The sequence below is a fragment of the Aulonocara sp. 'chitande type north' Nkhata Bay genome, linkage group LG7, assembly GCF_057382095.1.
Source record: "Aulonocara sp. 'chitande type north' Nkhata Bay isolate Kocher_YH1m ecotype deep benthic linkage group LG7, A_spYH_male_GT1.1, whole genome shotgun sequence".
Lineage (NCBI taxonomy): Eukaryota > Metazoa > Chordata > Actinopteri > Cichliformes > Cichlidae > Aulonocara > Aulonocara sp. 'chitande type north' Nkhata Bay.
In genome coordinates this window covers 47,001,285-47,019,980 of record NC_141350.1, presented here as the reverse complement: position 1 = coordinate 47,019,980, position 18,696 = coordinate 47,001,285, and the positions used below count along the sequence as shown (strand labels likewise).

Genomic DNA, 18,696 nt, shown 5'->3' with positions numbered 1-18,696 from the left:
TGATTATCCTCTAATCGCCTGAGCCAAGGTGTGAAACTGGGCGTGGGTTCCAATCAGCCAGAGTTTCGGGTGTGTTCATTGTGAAACCTGGCCCCACCTTATCATGCGAATTCCTGAGGTCAGATGGCCCAGGATGTGAGTGGGCGTTAAGGCGTCTGGGGAGGGATCTCAAAACTGGATTATAGATGGCAGAGAGTTGGTGTCGTAAACCCCCGCCTCTGTTCAAAGATGGTCGCTCACAGTGGACATAGATGGCTTCTTTCACTCCTCTTTCAAACCATCTGTCCTCTCTGTCCAAAATGTGAACATTGGCATCCTCGAAAGCGTGTCCTTTATCCTTAAGATGCAGATGGACTGCTGAGTCTTGTCCTGTGGAGGTGGCTCTTCTGTGTTGTGCCATGCGCTTGTGAAGTGGCTGTTTGGTCTCTCCAATGTAGAGGTCCCTCTGTCTCAATCTGTGTTTATGTAAAGGTCCCTTTGTGTTTCGTTGTTCTCTCTATTTTGCCAAATGGAAGTATTAAAATTAATTTTAGTTTGACTATCTCTGTTTGTTGCTCCTGTGTTTATTTTTATTTATTTATTTATATATATATTTTTTTGGAGGGGGGGGGGGGGGGGTTGTGTGTGTTTTTTGTTTTTAATTATTGTTATCTGTAAAGATTAAAGCCCCACCTTACTGAAAACAGCCCACACAGGCAGACACCAGCTGGCAGAATCAAATCTGGGACCAGAAACGTTTTTCTAAACGTAATTTTTTCCTCTTCCATTTATAAAAAAGGGACTTCATCAATATTTTAGTCATGATAATGCTGAGCAGGAAAAGAGGGGAATGGGAATTTTTTCCCTGTTGGTTTAAGCAGTTTTTGGGGAGACAGAAATCCATCCGTGTTTTTCCACTTAGTTCAACTTAGCAGGGGACAAGGAGCCTATCCCAGATGAGCAAATTAATAAAACCAACAGAACAAAGCATTTCATGGCACTGACGTAATTACGGATGTATCTAAATGTAGACATCTTATGTTCTATTCAAGAAGCAGGTTCAGGTAACAACACTGACTGTATGGTTTTCCTGGCTTGTAATCTGATGAAGTCAGTGGGTTTTCAGTTGATTACAATCCTATTAGTGAAGTGTATTTAGGATTAGCGTTACTTCACTCACAGCATTCATCATTTAAAGTGTTTTGTTGTGGAACACCTGCCTTTTCTCCTCTTTACCTCCAGGGGTTACCTTAAATCTTTGTTTTTGTCTGGTTCACTTGTGGACATCGCTGCTCTCCATCTCATTAGCTTTTTTAGGACAATGAATCGGGTTCACGTGAAAACAGCTCGATAAGGATAAAATCTCAGAAGATAATTGTATATCTTTCTGAGGAAATTAAATAAGACACAAGGGAAAATGCACTGACACTTTTTTTTATGTAGTTTAATGATATAAAAGACAAAAAGAAAGTTTATTCTCTTTCTACTCCCATCCACATGTGCAAAGGGGTTCCAGAGTCATTGACTCTCATGAATTTGGTCAGGAAATGCAGTGAATGTAGCAGGATGAATACCTCTTTTGTATCTGCACCATTGTTCTAAAATAACTGCTGGGACTTGGGCTAATAGTGTTAACATAACAGGCTTGTTTATTGAAGTATGCACACATTGGAGTAAGGAACAAATAAACGCATATTAAAGTCCCTCAACAGCATCCAGGATTGAGGGGTTTGCTGAGTCATCGAGTGCAGAAGGGAAGATATGATGTTTCTTTTGCAAATGTGCCAGAGCTGAAAGGATAGGCTGATCTGAGAATTAAGGATTAAGTGAGGCTTAAGCCCCTGTGACTGCTGCACAGATACATGGGATACAAGCAGGGAACCGCCGCTGAATCCAGCAAGACAGTGTGTCATGATGCTTTTTAGTTCACATGCTTTCTCTTCACTATGCAAAATATCCAACATATATTATATATATCACCCAGTGATTGCCCAGTGATGATGTTAAACATATGTTTTAATATTTCTGACATAAATTGTATGAACTTGAAACACTCTTGGAAATGCTGTTATGAATGGTGTATAAAGCTATTTGAAGCGGCATTGGCAATCCAAGTTTAAACCAAGTCACATAAACTTCCTTGAGTGGCTGAAGCAACCAAATTAAACAGAGATTCCCAACTTTTTCCAGCAGCAATATGCAGTACTGTGCAAAACTAGCTAGAATGTGTCATGCTTCTATGGAATAAGCAACAGAAAGCTAGCTGTGTGTCTTATCTGAACTAGCCTCACTCTAGATTAGCTTGACACAAATTTACTTGCTGGATAGCTAGAAAGTCATTTGGGTTGTCATTGCATAGGTAGTTAGAGCTTGCTATAGTCTTTTTCTGTGTGGAGGGTGAATTATACAGAGTGTCCTCCTCTTGCTCGCCTCTCAGTTGGTGTGAGATCCCCCTGTAGCTGTGAGGTCAGCCCCAGAAAAACCAAAAGTAGAACCTGTGAGTACTCAAATCATAAATGGATACGTCTGATGTGCTTCACGTCTTTTGTCACTTACTGTGTGATGCTGTGCTGTGAACAAGTATTGAGTCACCCCTCATTTCTTAGTATTTTGTTTACAAGAATACAGGCTAAAAATTTCATAAAGTAATCTTGAGCAATAATTCTCAAGGTTGTTTTTTTTTTAAGAAAGTCTTTCAAAACTTTTTCTTGGACAGTGGCTGCTTTTTCACTTAGTGTCAGTCTGGTCTTGTACTTGACTATTTTCAGGTTCAAGGACTGGACTGGTGGAGGCTCTGTCATGGTTTGGGATGTTGCCAAAACAGATGGAACTATGAAGGCAGGAAAGCACCATGTGATTTGGATCCACCATCCCAGCAATTGATTGGGAGTGGCTGCATCCATGGTAGCAATATAGTAAAAGCATATTTAGATAGAAAAACACACAATATAACACTATCAGCCTCCCAGGAGTCCAATCCATCATTCATTATTGACGCAGTGGGGGATCATCTGACAGAGAATGGAACAAATGGCAGCTAGCATCCAAAGAAGAGCTTTAAATAGCCATCAACAAATTCTTTGTTAGTTTTACACCAGATGTAACAAAAGTCTAATTGTTGTCTTGTCAGTCCACAGAATATTTTCCCCAAAGTCTTGTGGATCATTAAGATGTTTTTTGTTTATGTGAGACAAGCCTTTTGTGAGTCATGAACACTGACCTTAACTGAGGGAAGTGAGACCTGCAGTTCTTAAAATTAGTTTGATGATCTGAAACATGCAAGTATGACAAATATATGCAAAAAACTAAGAAATCAAGAAGCGGGAAAGTTAAAGTCAGAAACTGGAATTTTATATATCATTCTTTTTCTAGTTTTTTTTATGTGTGCCTGTGCATGCTGGTAAACTGAAAAGCAAAGTACAGTAAAAAATGATATAAAAAAAATGAAACTAACTGTACTAGCTGTCATGCAATATCCTGGTAGCAAGTTATCACTTGACGGGAATGGTGCGATAAGAGGCTGTCGCAGAGGAGGAAAGACTGAGAGACATGGTTGCGGGACATGAGGGATCTGGGCAGGAAATGTGAGATGGATGTGTTTTGGAGTTGACAGCTGAATTTAAAAACAGTGACACAAATGACATTAAGGAAGGAAAAAGAATTGGCAAAGTAGCTCATGCGTATGAACTTTGTTTGGTAGAAAGGATGAGCAAAAAAAAAAGAAAATGAACAAAAGTATATGTTTTCAATACATAGAGACGGCCAAGGGGAAGCACTTCAGAGAGGAAGCACTTTTGGAAAAAAGAAGCTGTGTCTGTCAAAACAGATGGCAACTGGTAAAGAGGATTAGGTGCTGTTACTACTGTCTCCAACGCCTCTTCAGACTGATCAACCCCCCTCCAAAAAACACAGACAAACACACACACACGACTCTCATAGACCTCCAACTGTTTCTCTCATCCCAACCCAAAAACCCAGCCAGCCATCGACCCTGTGTCACATTTACACCGTCCTTTATTAAGAAAACAAGACAGCTGGGATCAGGGCAAGTCTCAATGTTCACAATCATTGTTCCAAATTGTTTTCTAAAGCCACACTTTTTGAGCGTTTGCAAGGTTTGAAAACAACTGTCTATTTTAATTGTTTTATATTTGGCAGTTTAAATATTTATTATAAAACTAAAAAATTAATAAAAAGGATCTTTTTTTAAAGGCGTTAAACAAGGTGTGGGTCATTATGGCCACAGTGGCCGAGGAGTGAATTCTTTCCCACCCTGCCGTCATGTGAGTTATTAAGGTCACACGGGTCGAGGGGTGAGTGGGGGTTGAATCGCCTGAGAAGTCTGAGTTGTAGGTGGCTGACAGCTGGTGTCAAAAGCCACCACCTCTGTTCAACAATGGTCGTTCACAATGGACGTAGATGACCTCTTTCACTCCTCTCCAGATAGTTTGATCTTCTCAGTCCATAATGTTCACATCGGAAATTTCCCACCTCTTTTTTCACAGTTCAGTCACGTTTTTAATAGTGACTGAACCCTCAGGACCACCAAGTGGACAGCCCCACTCTGGGTTAAATACTTCCATCAGTAGCATCGCCTCTTGGATGAGCCTTCAGTTCAAACACTCAAGACTTGTTACATATCAAAAACTGAAGTTGCGACTTGATAGGTGTGTGGAAAGAAATTAATGTAACTCAAAAAACTGCCCAAAATTACAACTTCCTTTCAAAAGACATCTGGTGTGTGCTTGGACTAAGCCAGACTAAATGTCATCCAGTTTTTATGCTCACCTAATATAATTATGTGCCGAGGCTAGCTTCAAAAAGGCAAATGAATGCATTTTCCAAAATGTCAACACTTCCTTCGAGAAACTTCAGGCTTAATGCATGTGTTTTGTTTCTCTGGGAGTGCGCGGGAGCTCACGGACCACCTGAAGAGCACATCACATTACATCTCAGCATGTTTGTGACCAACACAGATAGGCATTAAAAACAAAATAACATAAAAAAGAAAAAGAATGCACAGACAAGAGACATCTTATGTCATCGGTTGGTTGGTTTATTTATCATTAGCAATGACACCACATGTACTCTACTGTTTTCACTTGCTATTACCGGAGATGCATTTTGAATTGTAAACAGTGATAATGATACTCCTTACAAGCAGTGTATGACCAGGGAAAAGAGCAGACTGTACCTGCTCTCGCTCACCTAATGTTTTATTTTTATTTTTTAAACAATACATGTCATCTTATAGTTTTGAGTCTCTCATATTTACATAGATACAGCCGGGTCCCACGTTCATCACCAGCAGGGACTTGTTTGGCTTTTTTGGGGTTTTTTTGTTTCGTTTTTTTTTTTTTAATGTGCTATCACATATTTTTCTTAAAGAATTATATTTACAACCATATTGCCCCCTTCCCCCAGCTGCCTGCTGCCGGGGGGGAGGGGAGAGTTAACACAGTTAGAATCACTTGCTTAAACTACTTATGCTTCTTGAAAGTTTACGCTGTAAGTCAACCTTATAGCTCTAAGTATTTTTTTTTCTCTTAACAAATAAAGTTAATACAGAGCTCAAACTGTTCCGTCTTCCCCATTAAAAAAAACGACCAAAGAAACAAACCAAATATCATATTAAAATAAAATAAAAAATAAAAAGAAACAATAAAATATTGCACTTAAAAGTTCAGGACAGCACTGGACCTGTTTGGTGGTTAAATTGAACAGTGAGAGCTTTCAGCTGAGTGCCTTGGAGGACGTGAGGAAGTCTGCAGAAGCATCCAGCAAGTTAATCTAAATAAATAGCAAACCTTTGTACATGTGAAGCTTTTTTTTTTTCTCTGTGAAACGAGCAACCTCTCGTGTATTGCTCAGTAAGAGCGGGGAGTGCATGTTGGAACCCTAAAGCATGTAAAAAAAACAACTGTGTATAAAAACAGAAACAGAAAAGCACATAAACTAAGCAGTAACCTGTCATAGCAATGTCCTGAGAATGGTTCCTTGATTAGTCCATGAGCTACAATGTTAAAGGAGATGTTTTTAATCTTCTTCCTCTTGGATTTTCCTTCCTTGTCGTAAACAGTCTATGGAGACGGGAAGCAAGTCGTCTTGGTTTTTTTTGTGTGTTTGTAGATTTTAATGTCTTTTAATGTGAGACACATATTTGCGTTTTGTCACAGCTCCAGTCCATCTACTACTTATACGTCTGTGTTCTTTGCCCGTCTTTGTCTTTGTGCTGAACACTCACGTCGTCTTTCCACAGTCTTATGAACAAACTAAGGTGAAAGCCATTTATAGAAGCTTCGAGCGGAAGCAGGGTTTAAACGGATGCGCGTGAAACCAGAGCCACGCCGGTGGCTTTTCATTCAGACATCAGCTTGATTTTTCCTCCTCTGTCACAGAGTCTGATGAGAGAACGTGAAGGAAGAGGACGTCGCGTCGTACCGACAGCTTTGAAGTTGCTTCGCAGAGAGAGACGTGATGGAGCAAAGCAGGGAATTCTCAAAAGAAATAAAGGAAGGGGGCGGAAAAGTGATAAAACAGTACCGGACTGTCTTCGTGTCGCAGGGATTTCTTTTTTTTTTATGATGCAACTCCTCCTTTACTCCAGTACAACTGGACAAAAACAAAAACAAATTGATATTTTTTTTGCTGACAATATGAATGAAAAAAGGAGAACAAAAATCAGTGATGAGACAAGCGTCCAGCTCCTGCTCCAGCCCTTGCTCATGGGCGTCTGCATCCATCCATCCATCCACTCATCAGTCGAGCCATTCACCCATAACTATGTAAACTACATTCCTTTGCAGTGCCATATGTTTGCCGTGACCTCTCACACCACAACAGAAAATAATGAACAGACTGAAAGACAAAAATAAAAAATAAAGGCAGACAAAGAAGCGCACATCCCACCCACTCTACGTATAACTTTTCAAGTCTGGCCTCTTTTTTACTCTCATCATCTTTCTCTTCTCTTCATCTTCTTTTTTTTCTAGTCTCTTATGATGAAGATGAAGTTGAAGTGGAGCTAGGCTTTTTTTGGTTGATTAAGTCCAAGTAGAGTTCAGAGCGCAGGAATCGGGGGTATGAGTCCTTCTCCATCAGCCCGTATATCCGCCTCTGAGCTAGGTCAAAGCAGGAGCGTGTCACATTCTGCAGGTTGTCCTTAGTGTGATCTCTAGTGTATGAATCCAGATTTACCTGCAGAACCAAAATAAGTGAGAATAAGTCCAGGAATAAATGCATATTTCCTTTACCATTTTCAAGCCCTTTTTTTTACAGGCTGCGTTTATTCGCACTCACCTCTTTACAAGACTGGATAGCGATGTATTCTGCAAATATTTTCTTGGCTTTTGAGGCCATCTTGGACTGTGACTTGATCTTCTTGTATTCCTCGCATGCTAGCCAGAATTCCAGATTCTCCTCGCTGAACTCTGTGCGCAGGAAAGCTCTGAATGCTGCCAGACCATCTGAGGGGAAAGCAGAGGGGTGGGAGGGGAAGGAGGAGAATAAACAAGGAGAGAGTTGACTAAAGTGCCATGGCAACCTCAAAGCTGAAGCCCTCCTCAGAGTTTCAGTGTCTAAAAATAACTCGGTGACGGCCTTTTGAGTCATGTGGTTGGAATAAAGTGAATCGTGAAAAAAAAAAAAAAAGAGAACCTGAATACAGCAGCGCACATTCAACTGTTCAACAGCCTTTTAAGTGACATCACCCCTGTGACTCTGTAATTCCTTAATATTTGGGGCATGATGGCAATGCTGCTCCTGTGCACAAGCTGCGAATGAACAAAGAAGTGACTGTTTCAGTGTAAGGGGGGGGGGGGCTATGAGGCACTTTGGTCTGATTTTTTTTAAAGTTTTGGTCCTGTTAATGATTTAAGGAAGAAGGCATCCAGGAGAGAGAATAGCAGGAAACCTTGTCCTCCCACAGCTCCTGTCTGCACCTTTCCGTTCCCATGAATCACCCACGCTGATAAGCAGAGCCAATGCACGCAGTCATCTCTTACCTCATTCTGGTAAGCAGGAATGAGGTAAGGAAATTAAAAGAGAGCAAATAAAGAGGCCAGCAAAACCGAATGACTAGCAGATGTAGCGCTGGCGTCGTGTCAGCTTTTGTAAAAGAATCGGGAGCAGATTGTGGGTGATGAATTGTGGAAAACCTCAGAATAGCAGCACAAGAGAGAGATGCCTGTGTTGGTCTCACTTTGTCATTCTGTCTCAATTATGAATAGTGTCTTTTAGGTTATGGAAACTTGCTGAAAGCTGCACATTTACATAAACAACGTGTATGTGTGTGCATGTATATGTCAGTAAGTGCATAGTTTCGGTGCTCATCCACTTCCTTCTCTACCTTAAGCATGCACTCTGAGTCTAAAACCATGCTGCACTAAACAGCAATGTAAAACACAAGAATGTAAAACACATGAGGCAAAAGTCGAGAGAAGAAAGGAAAAGAATCCAGCCACTTACATTTGTGAGACAGCAGCTTATCAAGCGAGTCCCCCCATTTGAGCGCTTCCTCTGGGGTGGGCCTGCAGATGAAAGCAGAGCGATTCTTTAACAAGCCCATTTCAGCCAGGTTTCTCATTGTGTGACCCATCCGCAGAACTTTGCTGGGCAGGTGAGAGGAAATGCAGATGCAGACACGTCCTCTATCTCTCTATCTCTCACTGCTTCCTTCCACTCTGTGTCTAGTCTCTCACATTCGGTTCTACCTTATGAATGGTCACAACAGCGAGAGCCATGAGTCTGCTCCACTGTAGTGGTGGGGGGAGGCTTTTATAGTTGCATTCAATGCAACTTGGAAGGCAGTGGAGAGGGGGAGTGGCTTCAGACAGCCAATGAGGATGCGCAGCCTGGTTTAAGACCTCCTACTCATATGGGTATCTGTCTGCCCCCTGCTGCCTCTTTTTTTGTATCCTGCAATGAAGTATGCCTTTTTAACGGCCAATCTTAGCCCGCTGCAATCCACGTGTCAGGCCTTATTTGGGACAATATTTTAGTTTCATAGTATATTCTATTACCTCACCTGACTCGCCAACAAACGTTGTTGCATATTACACTTTTTCCTTGTTCTTACATCTTCTAAGTAATGACATAAAGACAGATTAACTTCCTTTTTAAATCGAGCAGACCAGATAAGATGCACTGCCACAAAAACTATGATTATTATGGTTATATTAGCTATACCTTGAATACATTGGGGATGGATATTTACTCTGCCTACTTGATGCCAAATGATCCACACAAATAAATATGAATCTACTCAACCGATGAATATAGTTCACAGAGAAGTTAAAGGGCTGCATCCAAGCATTATGCCTTCCTTCCTTCTGGCATGCCAGCCTTACTCACACACTCTCCCATTCATTTAATTGATGCCAAACTGCAAGCACACTCCCATCTCTGCCCACATATCTGTCTTCCAAGAGCCAGGTCATCACCAGTTGTGGTGAGATCCAGAAAACCGTCTGACACGCACCCACAAGCACACGCTGTCAGGAAGTGGCCACTTACTTGACTGACTTCATAGATTTGTCTAACTTCCCGGCTGGGTTGCTTCCTGGGGACTCATTCCTCCTCCGCAGGAAAGCCAGCCGATTCTTCATGTCTTTGGCCCTGAGTGAAAGAAAGGTAGAAGAGAGGAGGAAGTGATGTGAAGGAAGGAAGGGTAAGAAAATGAAATAAAGTGGATAGAGAAGGAAGACAAAAAAAAGGAGACATGGGAAGAAAGTTTGTTGAGTTTCCAAGTCCAAAATCCATAACTGAAACAATCCAACGCATGGAATCAGCAATTAAGCTCCACGGTGCTGTAAATCCAATCCATACAAAAGCAAACCAATCAAAAGCCAGAAAAACAAGGAGATAAGCATTATGTACATTCTAGTTGTCAGCCGGATATGTTGGTGTGATGGCACAGAATTCTCCAGCAGCAGATGTCAATTTCCTTTTTTCGCCGCTTCTTGTCAGCGCCTCTCGTGTCAATCTAATTTCTCTAACAGCCTTTCCTGTAGATGTGTCCCTGGCAGGTTCCTCGGCAGGGACTAAACGAATGTGGCAGAGAAGGAGGAGAGAGACTCAGTCCTCACTCCTCTGTTTCATCACGCCATTCTCCGTGTGCCTTGAGGGGTTTCTGAGAGAAAACTGACCTAGGCCAAAGGCGCACGGTGACATCCCCAAGTGCTCTGCTGCTTTCATCCAGAAGCAGCACCCAACACCCTCCTGACCGCCCACCTCACCTGTTTCACCTTTCTCCAACCATCTTACACACAGAGACGCCCTGCTGCGCATGCGCCACATCGAGTCTCAGATAAGGTAGCACACCAGTCCTCTGTACCCATGGGCCCCCCCAGCAGGATTCTGCGTATTCCCATAATCCCATGGTGCGTGTCCTGGCTTTTCCTGACCTGGAGCACGTGCTGCCTCATTGGGATGTGACCTCACTCAACACCCATTTCCTGAGTCCCTGCTTTTGATTTCCACTGTGGATTGACTGGCCTGCTAATAATGCAGCACAACGTTGTGCGCTGGGCTGGCTCTAATCACTGCAAACTGTCCCCCTGCCAACTGACAACCCCCCCAGGAGAGCATGCACACCCCAAATTAAGAAACAGGGCTTCCAGTTATAGACAGCTATCATTCAAACATGCACACACAGGAGGACGGAAGAGCCCGGCACTTGCGGATTAGCACAAATATAGCACGTGAATATTCATGGAGAGTAATAAAAGAACAGACATACAACCATTTCAAAGAACCCCTCTGCACCTGTGCCAGCTCGTGCCCACTTCACTGGAGCTTTCATGCCAGACAGGTGTTGGAAAACTCAAAGTCTCTACCAGTGTGTTTGCGTATATTTTTGCAATTTTTGCAATGCTTAAAAGTAGCGTCGCAGCTACAGAGAACAAAGTTCGCTGCTGATTTGCGTTTTTCCAAAGGCTGCAGGACAGGTGAAGTAGAAACATGCCTGTACACATGTAACCACACAAGTGCACGAACGGTTGGCAAAATGCTAATCGCTCCTTTAAAATCAGGATCGTGTGACCACAAAAAAGGAGTATTTGCACTTTTCAGACTTATGGTTTCACATGGGGTGCTTGTGGGATAGTCCAGAAAGAAGGAAACTGTAAAGAGCTGTAACCTGAAAAAGAAAGTGCTGATGAGATCTTTTATCTATTTATGTTTTTCTTTCTTTCATTATCTTTCTGGAAGATGTTTAGAGATAGTAATATTCCTGTTTTAGATTTTTTTTAATTTTATTTTAGTTTGCAGCTGGGATGGTCTCTAGTCTCCCATGACCCAGGACTGGATCAGCAAAAGGAAATAAATGGATCACAAGCTGCTTCAAATCACACGGCATGCTGATTTCATGCAAACAAGCAGCAGCAGAGAATTTCTTGTGGAAAAACTGGCTTCCTTGTTAGAAAAACTAATAGCATTAGTATACCGGTACCCTATATTTTTTGAAAATATAAGCACCTGCCCTTCTTGTCTAAAATCAGATGCAAATTAAAATTCTGGCTGCTTTGTTACATTCCCTCCCATTAATTTAGAACTACACAATAAGTGCCCTGATGGAGAAATGCAGCCAGTCTTTGGTACAGTGAAATTAACAGGAACTAAAAGGGCCTGTGTTTATCACTCTTGTGCTCCTTTGTACTTCCTTTAATGCTAAAATGGTGAAAAATGCAAATGTTCTATGAAAAAAGCCCCGTAGCTGAGATATAGATCTAGAAAAATCCATGTAAGAGCCTTTTTTTCAGGCCAGGTAACCGGGGAAATGGAAATATCTTTAAGAGAAGATGACTCATCCATTGATTGCTATAGCACAAGCGCTCTGCGTGAAACAGACTCAAATCCAGATGTTTAACTGCTGTACGGGGTCTTACACGGCATCCTCGTGAACCGCTCGAGTCTGAAGGATATTACTGCTGGGAAAGAAAAAGAAAAACCTTGTGCTGTTAAATAAACTCGTAACATCAGGGCTGGGTTTATTAGACGGTTCTATATTTAGTTTGTACCCGAGGCAATTTACGTTTAAGCTGGGCATGTGTTAACATAAAGGAAAGCTCTGTCTTGCAAGTGCATGTGAGTTTAAAAAAAAAAGAAAGGAGCGTTTTATAAGAGCTGAAAAGTTCACTCTTCCCATCACAAAGCTGCTTTATGTATTTCTGTCTGGTTTTATACAAGCTGAGCCCATGTGTCAATAATGTGACAATGATGTCACAACAGCTAAAGGAAATGTATGTTTCTCTTCTGCCACCAAGTGGATGCCACTGGATACTGCACACCCAAGCAGCTTACATCATCTTCTTAAATGATCTTTCCATCCATTTAAAAACAACAACAAACAAACTCAAACACAATGCCAGCTGTGGAATAAGTGACACATGTTACCATTCTCTATTTAAATCAACACAGCCTGGAGTGCATTAACGCTTTGTTTCTGTGTATGCCTTTCAGTAATTGCAGGAACTCTGCTGCTGCAGCCATGAAATAAATTGCCTGTGTGATTATTTGGTCAACGGAAGTAAACACCACTTCCACCAATTCAAGAAAGGCTTTCATAGTCCTGGTTTTCACTATCTTACAGAGCTAGATTAAGTGATTTGTGCGGACGACTCTTCACAATCACATTAATGTAAATAATCACCCAAACAAAGGAAGAACATCCTGGTTAAAGCCCCTTTGAACCATTAGCACACATATAAAAATAATAAAAGAGCAACATAAAAACATGAAGCAGTTGTAATACTGGCAAAGCCTGCTGCTTCTCACATAAAAAGGCAGAAGAAAGTGCAGTTAGATAATTTTACGTATCATTTTGTTCAGTCCTGGAGATGGAAAGTCTTCTTGTACTTGACAAAAGTCACTTAACCATAATACTGTGCTGAACAGTTATCTATCCGGTGCTCTTTGTACCTCTGCTCTTTATGTGTTAATGGTACATACACAGTCGCAGTCCTCACAGCCTCTGACCTTGAGTACCTCTCTATTTAAAGTTCCTCTTTACTGCCTCTCTTGAGCTCTAAATCGGCCCCTAGTCCTTTTCCATATCTATGCTGCTGTTTTTGCTTTATTAAACACAGTGACCACTGCAAAAAGTGAGGCGCAGGTATAATGTGTACGCACGTTATGCGCCTGCTTGCTTCTCTGCGAGAGAGAACACTTTTACGTGCTTGAGTGAAGGAGCAAGAGGTCTTTTGCGCTGCAATTATCTGCAGGTTTCCATGCTCTTTATTCCCTCTTTGCTTGGCTCACATTAGTCGTACTAATAGCACCCCCCTGGCTATTCCTGGTGTTCTTGAAAGTAGGCCGCACTCTCTGGGAAAGGCTCTTGTAGCACATGGGGAGACAGCTGTAGACAGACATATTGCAGAGCACAGTGTACCATATAAGCACAAGACAAATCCAATCCTCCACTTCATTGCAGTATACCGCTCACTACATTTATCATAATAACTGTGCTTAAACTTTTGTTAAGCCCATATTTGCACAGTCTTGTGTCCAGCAGATCTTGTTTACTCAAGGCCGTTTGCCTGTGAACTAGATGCTGGACATGACACACAAATAACGCTGTGCTGGCACATGTGCCTGTTTGTGTATTTGTGTGTGTGTCGCTATAACGGGTCAAGGGTTGTGTCAAAATAACTGTGAGATTTATGTGGGGAAATTGTAAGCACTTGCATTGTAGATTCTTCACTCACGAAACAGTGGTGTCCAGAAACACAAGCCACATTCATCAAGATAATAATCATGGGAATCGTAACCAACAGGAAGTAGCCCTTGAATATTCCTGGAAGAACAATGAAAAAGGGAATTGTCCTAAATTTTGTCTATAAATATAACACCATCACGTCCACCATCTCCCTCAATCAAGGCTAAAAAAAGAGCTCTATTTCAGAGAAACTCACCTTCCTAGCCACAAAGACCACATGAGCAATCCTATTCCTGAAATCCAGGCTGCGTATATTAAGAAAAAGGGACAGCCTCAAGTTAGAAGTAAAAGCTGTTTCCTCCAAAATAGTCTCAGTCCTTCAGCCTCGTGGGGGACTCTTTTCCCTCATTGTGACTGTCAAATGAGATCCATGTAGAGGTCAGATAGCTTCCTACCAGCCTAAGAGCAATAATCCATGTGGGACTCAAACCAGCCCCTGCTCACACTTTTCTCAATCTCCCTGCTGATGTTTCTAATTCTCGTTAACAACATTCAAACCGCAGTTAAATCCACACACGCCCAACACAGTTGCTCTTACCTTTCCAGGTATTTCTCTGAGAAATCAACCATCGTGTGAAGCATGGGTGCCAGCATGAAGGCAGTATGTACTGCATGTGAGTGTGTGTCAAAAGTCCAGGGCTCTGTTTGGCAATCACATTCCTCTAACCCCTGAGAGGCTCTGGTGGAGCTTTATATAGCCCTGAGGGTCTGGAGAAGGCGGACCCTGGGCTCACTCAATCCACATGGACTGTTTAAAGGCAGATTCCCTCAATTGGGGTTTGAGAGGCTTGGACTACAATGGGAGAGGGTCTTCTGTCCAAGGTGACGAGCTGCATCAGAACAATTTGCTTAAAGACCTTTTTTCTCTTAGCATGGAGCTACAGTGGCCTCTGAGACTGTGTCGCTTGGACCTAAAAACCGTGATAGTAGAAAACAGTTGCACACTAGCTGTCCTGTGTACTGGCTAATATAGAATAAATGTGGACAAGAAAGAAGAATTTGTGTAATCCCACAATGCTGTATGGAGCGCTATAACAGTAGCAGGACTCATACAGCATAGCACTGACTGATCATGTAGAACTAACAAGTATTCAGCATTGCAGTAGAGCTATCACTGCATGAACCTATAAACTGTAAATAGTTTCAAGGGCAATGGAAAATTGAGGTTTCATCACTTTAATGTACGATGAAAGAGCCCCAGACATCTAAATGCCTTTTTTTGTGTTTTTTAGTGTGATTTATTAAGCTGAAATATATAGTTTAGTGTAATAATATATATCATCTGCATAACTTGGACTTTTCTTCAAAAATAGGAACTTTAAGTAGTTAATCTCAGCAGTAAATTTGCAAGCATTTCAGTGGACACTTGGCCAATTCTCACACCACAAAAAATGACTTAGTTCTTGTACCTTGGCACCAATTACAGGGATACTAATCATTTTGCAGGAAACCGCTTTATCTGTATTATATTTCAATGACGGCCAATCTCTATCCAGCAATACTAATGAGAACACTGCATATATTCAGTGTAAAATCTATACATGAGTCAGACAGAATGGCAGAAATGAACAGATGCTCATTTGCGTTGTGTTTCCAATAACAGTTGTTGAGTATCTTTCTTCATTTTTGTGCCTTTTCCATGTGTGTGCATTTAGCATCTCTTTGAAGTGAAGTTGGATTACCAATTTAACGCTTTAGTATTCTGATCCTGAACCTATCAACATGTATCAGATTTATGGATTTTATTGCTGCTGGTTTGAAAGTGCTGTCACCATGCAGTGATCCATTGTCTGTGGAATAAAGATGCTAGAAAGAATGCTTATTTGAAGAAAGACCATATTTGTGTCTTTTTTGCTATAAATGATGATCAAGATAAAGTTGTATAGATACATAAGCCATATGTAGACATAAGTATTAGGAACACCTTTACCTAATATGCTTTGGTATTGCTGCAAAAACAGCACTGACCAGCCAGGCATGGACTCTGTAAGACCTCTAAAGGTCCCCTGTGGTATCTGGCACCTAGATGTTAGTAGGAGAAGTCCTGTGAATTGCGAGGCAGAGTCGCTGCAAGACCTCTTGCTGCACATCACTCCCAACCGTCTCTCCTCTGGTTCCTTGCCCAAAGAGACCCTTCTTAAAGTTTTAAATGGCTAATTCTTGGCATGATTTGGCCATGTCAGATGTAATTTTTCCGCTTTACACTAATCTACATCTACTCGCTCAAGCGGCTCCCATGTTATTAATCAGTCTCCTACTTTCAAGCGAAGTAATTTGATATTTAATTTCTTTCGAGCATGCTTGTGCATCATATTTTAATCTATAGCACAGAGAATTTTGGTGAATTCTTCTTAATGAGTAGATATTTCCCTTGCTACTGGTCTGCAGTGTGGCATATTGGTAAATGACTGGAAGTGGGTGAAAACTGTATATTCAAAAAGAGGCTCGCATCACTGAACATTTAGAGTCATCCTTATTTTACTGACTGATGGTGACAGAAGAGAGTTTCATGACTGACTGACATACAGTTTAAGAACAAAAAACTCTTTTGTTTTCATGCAACCTTCAACAGTGTCAGAACCATGTAGTAGAAATGCTACTTGCTTAGCCTCTAACACACACAGCATGAACCCACTTAAGCTGAAGGCCATGGCACCCAAGAAGCACAACATCCTTTTATTAGAGCAAGGACAAAAGCAGAGACTGGTGCAAGATTAATCTCCGCATTTTGACAATTTGACTAATGTTGTTTACTTCATGTGGCCCTAACGTCCCACCTTACAGCTGAGAAAAATCAAGTACAAATCTTATGGTTCAATAGCAGCAGTTTGAGAATTAGTATTTTTTTTACCTGTAATCTTTTTTTCTTTTCTTTTTTTTTAACTTTCCTTATATACTTTCCTTGACGCTCTAATATGTCAGTGTGATTGTTGGCCAGTGTAGAAGAGTTCAAACTTAAGAGAAATGCTGCATGGATGTAGTCCTATGTGTCGTTGCAATATTGCAGTATAATATGAACTGCAAATAAATGAAGAGCGCTGCATTACATATTGATTAAAAAAAATTACAGTACTTTATCACTGGCCTGTAGACCATGCTTCAAGCTTGCACTTGCCTTGGCTGTGCCAGAAGACAGCATGTGTAGTATTAGATGACAAAGGTTTTTTCTACCTACTGCAGTCAATCAAGCTGTCACATTTTTTTCTAACCAATCTATTTAGGCACACATTGCTCAGTATTATCAGTTTGCTCTGTGTTTGGGGTCTTGAATTGTAAAATAGGCACACCCGATATATTCACATTAAAAGTATATTGTATTCCATATTGTATTCTTTTTATGCCTGTTTTATTCAAACATTGAAGACAAGCTGAATAGGTTTGCAACAGCTGACAAACAGGCTACATACTCCAGACCACTGGGAAAAAAATAGCTGAGGAATTTTAATCACTTAATCTGCTCTTTAACTAAACACTGCAAAAAAGTAACAGGCTCAAGGACAGCTACTGTTTTATTGTATGCAATGTAAGAAATGTGCTTTCATCTTTTCAAAGAAGAGAACGAGCAGCCGATGAATTGCTGAGCCCATGTGCATCCCCAACATGTACACCTTACTTCTCACCTCAAAGAGAATATGAAACGCGCATATGGTTCCATACACCTCATTTACCGCTTCATTAAGCAGTTGATGAGCAGCATTACACTATGAGCTTTAACTTTCACATTTGTCTTTCAAAGTCTATAGCACATCTCTGCATTTGCAGGTCCGTGAACATGTAGATATTATGCGTGCAATATTAATTAGTCACATTTACACCCGAGAAGCACATCCACAGTTTTCCTATCTGCCTTAATTCATCTAAATTAAATTTTAAAATGACACTCGACATCTACTGGGTATTTGTCCTAACACTCTCAGTCGTCAATCCATCAATCCAGCCACACAAAGGGTGTGACTGGATTGATGGATTGTTTAATACATTCCACGCTACAGAGGGGTGTGAAATTGTACACTCTGTTGATTACATTAGCATTAAAAGGCTGGTGAATGAACAGGAGGGCTGCCATACTTGCTGTTTTTCTGCTGAGTTGGGAAACGTGTCGCCATGTGCTGATTTTTTTTTTTATTCTTGGCAAAAGAAAAACATACATGGAAGTACAATATATTAGGTAAAAACAGAGTTATACAATTCTACTGAGCTTGAGCTCAATTATTCTTCAACGTAGCATAAACTCTTCTGCAAGCTTTCTTGTCATTTCTTTAAGCAGTCTTTAGGAAAAGTTCTCCAGGCTTCTTCAAAAACATTCAAAGCTCTTCTTTGTATGTTGGCTGCCTTTGGTTCAATTCTCTCACAAGATTATCCCACACTGCTTCAGTAATGTTGAAGTCTGGGCTCTGGGGAGACCAATCCATGACTCATATCTGTTTTTTCCAGGTACATTTTTACTCCATTAGCAATACGTTTGAGATGATTTCCATGCTGAAAAACTAAGCTGTTGGCATCCAAATTTTTTCCATAAGGTATTGCATGGCAGATAAAAATCTGACTTTCCTTTTGTGGATTCATTATTCCATCAGTTTTGACAAGATCTCCAGCACCACTGGGTAAAATGCAGCCCCAAACCAAACCATGACAGAGCTTCCACCGTGTTTCCCAGATGGCTTTAGACACCTACTCTCCTGACCTCCTTTGTATACAATGATGACAATTTGAATTAAAAATGATCAATGTGGGTTCATCATTCCATAAAACCTATTGTCACTGATTTTTCAGCCCAGTTCTTAAAAGTTGGCAGCCTTTTCTCCCTGTTTTGCTTCCTTAAGAATGGCTTCTTGATGGCCAACTTCTGATGAGTTCTGATGAGGCTTTAATGCTAAGATATGCCAAGATTTTGGCTAGTAGCTATTTGAAAATCACCTTGTTGCTGAAAAAATATGAATTTATGCCTGTCAGTCTTTGGCATTTTCTATAACTTCAACTAAAGAATTGGAAACAATTCAAGT

General features: G+C 41.0%; 1 protein-coding gene across 3 annotated transcripts in view; it reads right to left on the bottom strand.

Moving 5' to 3' along the window:
* Positions 1 to 5,014: 5,014 nt before the first annotated feature.
* The window catches only part of rgs3a (regulator of G protein signaling 3a), a 115,514-nt gene continuing 101,832 nt past the window's right edge, over positions 5,015 to 18,696 (bottom strand). For all 3 annotated transcript variants that reach the window (XM_086300858.1, XM_086300856.1, XM_086300857.1), the window contains 4 exons: positions 9,493 to 9,594; positions 8,446 to 8,507; positions 7,279 to 7,445; positions 5,015 to 7,176 (listed from right to left, as the gene is read on the bottom strand). In XM_086300858.1, the coding sequence (XP_086156984.1) occupies positions 6,976 to 7,176; positions 7,279 to 7,445; positions 8,446 to 8,507; positions 9,493 to 9,594 (532 nt within the window). In that variant the 3' untranslated portion in view covers positions 5,015 to 6,975. The remainder of the gene's footprint in view (positions 7,177 to 7,278; positions 7,446 to 8,445; positions 8,508 to 9,492; positions 9,595 to 18,696) is intronic.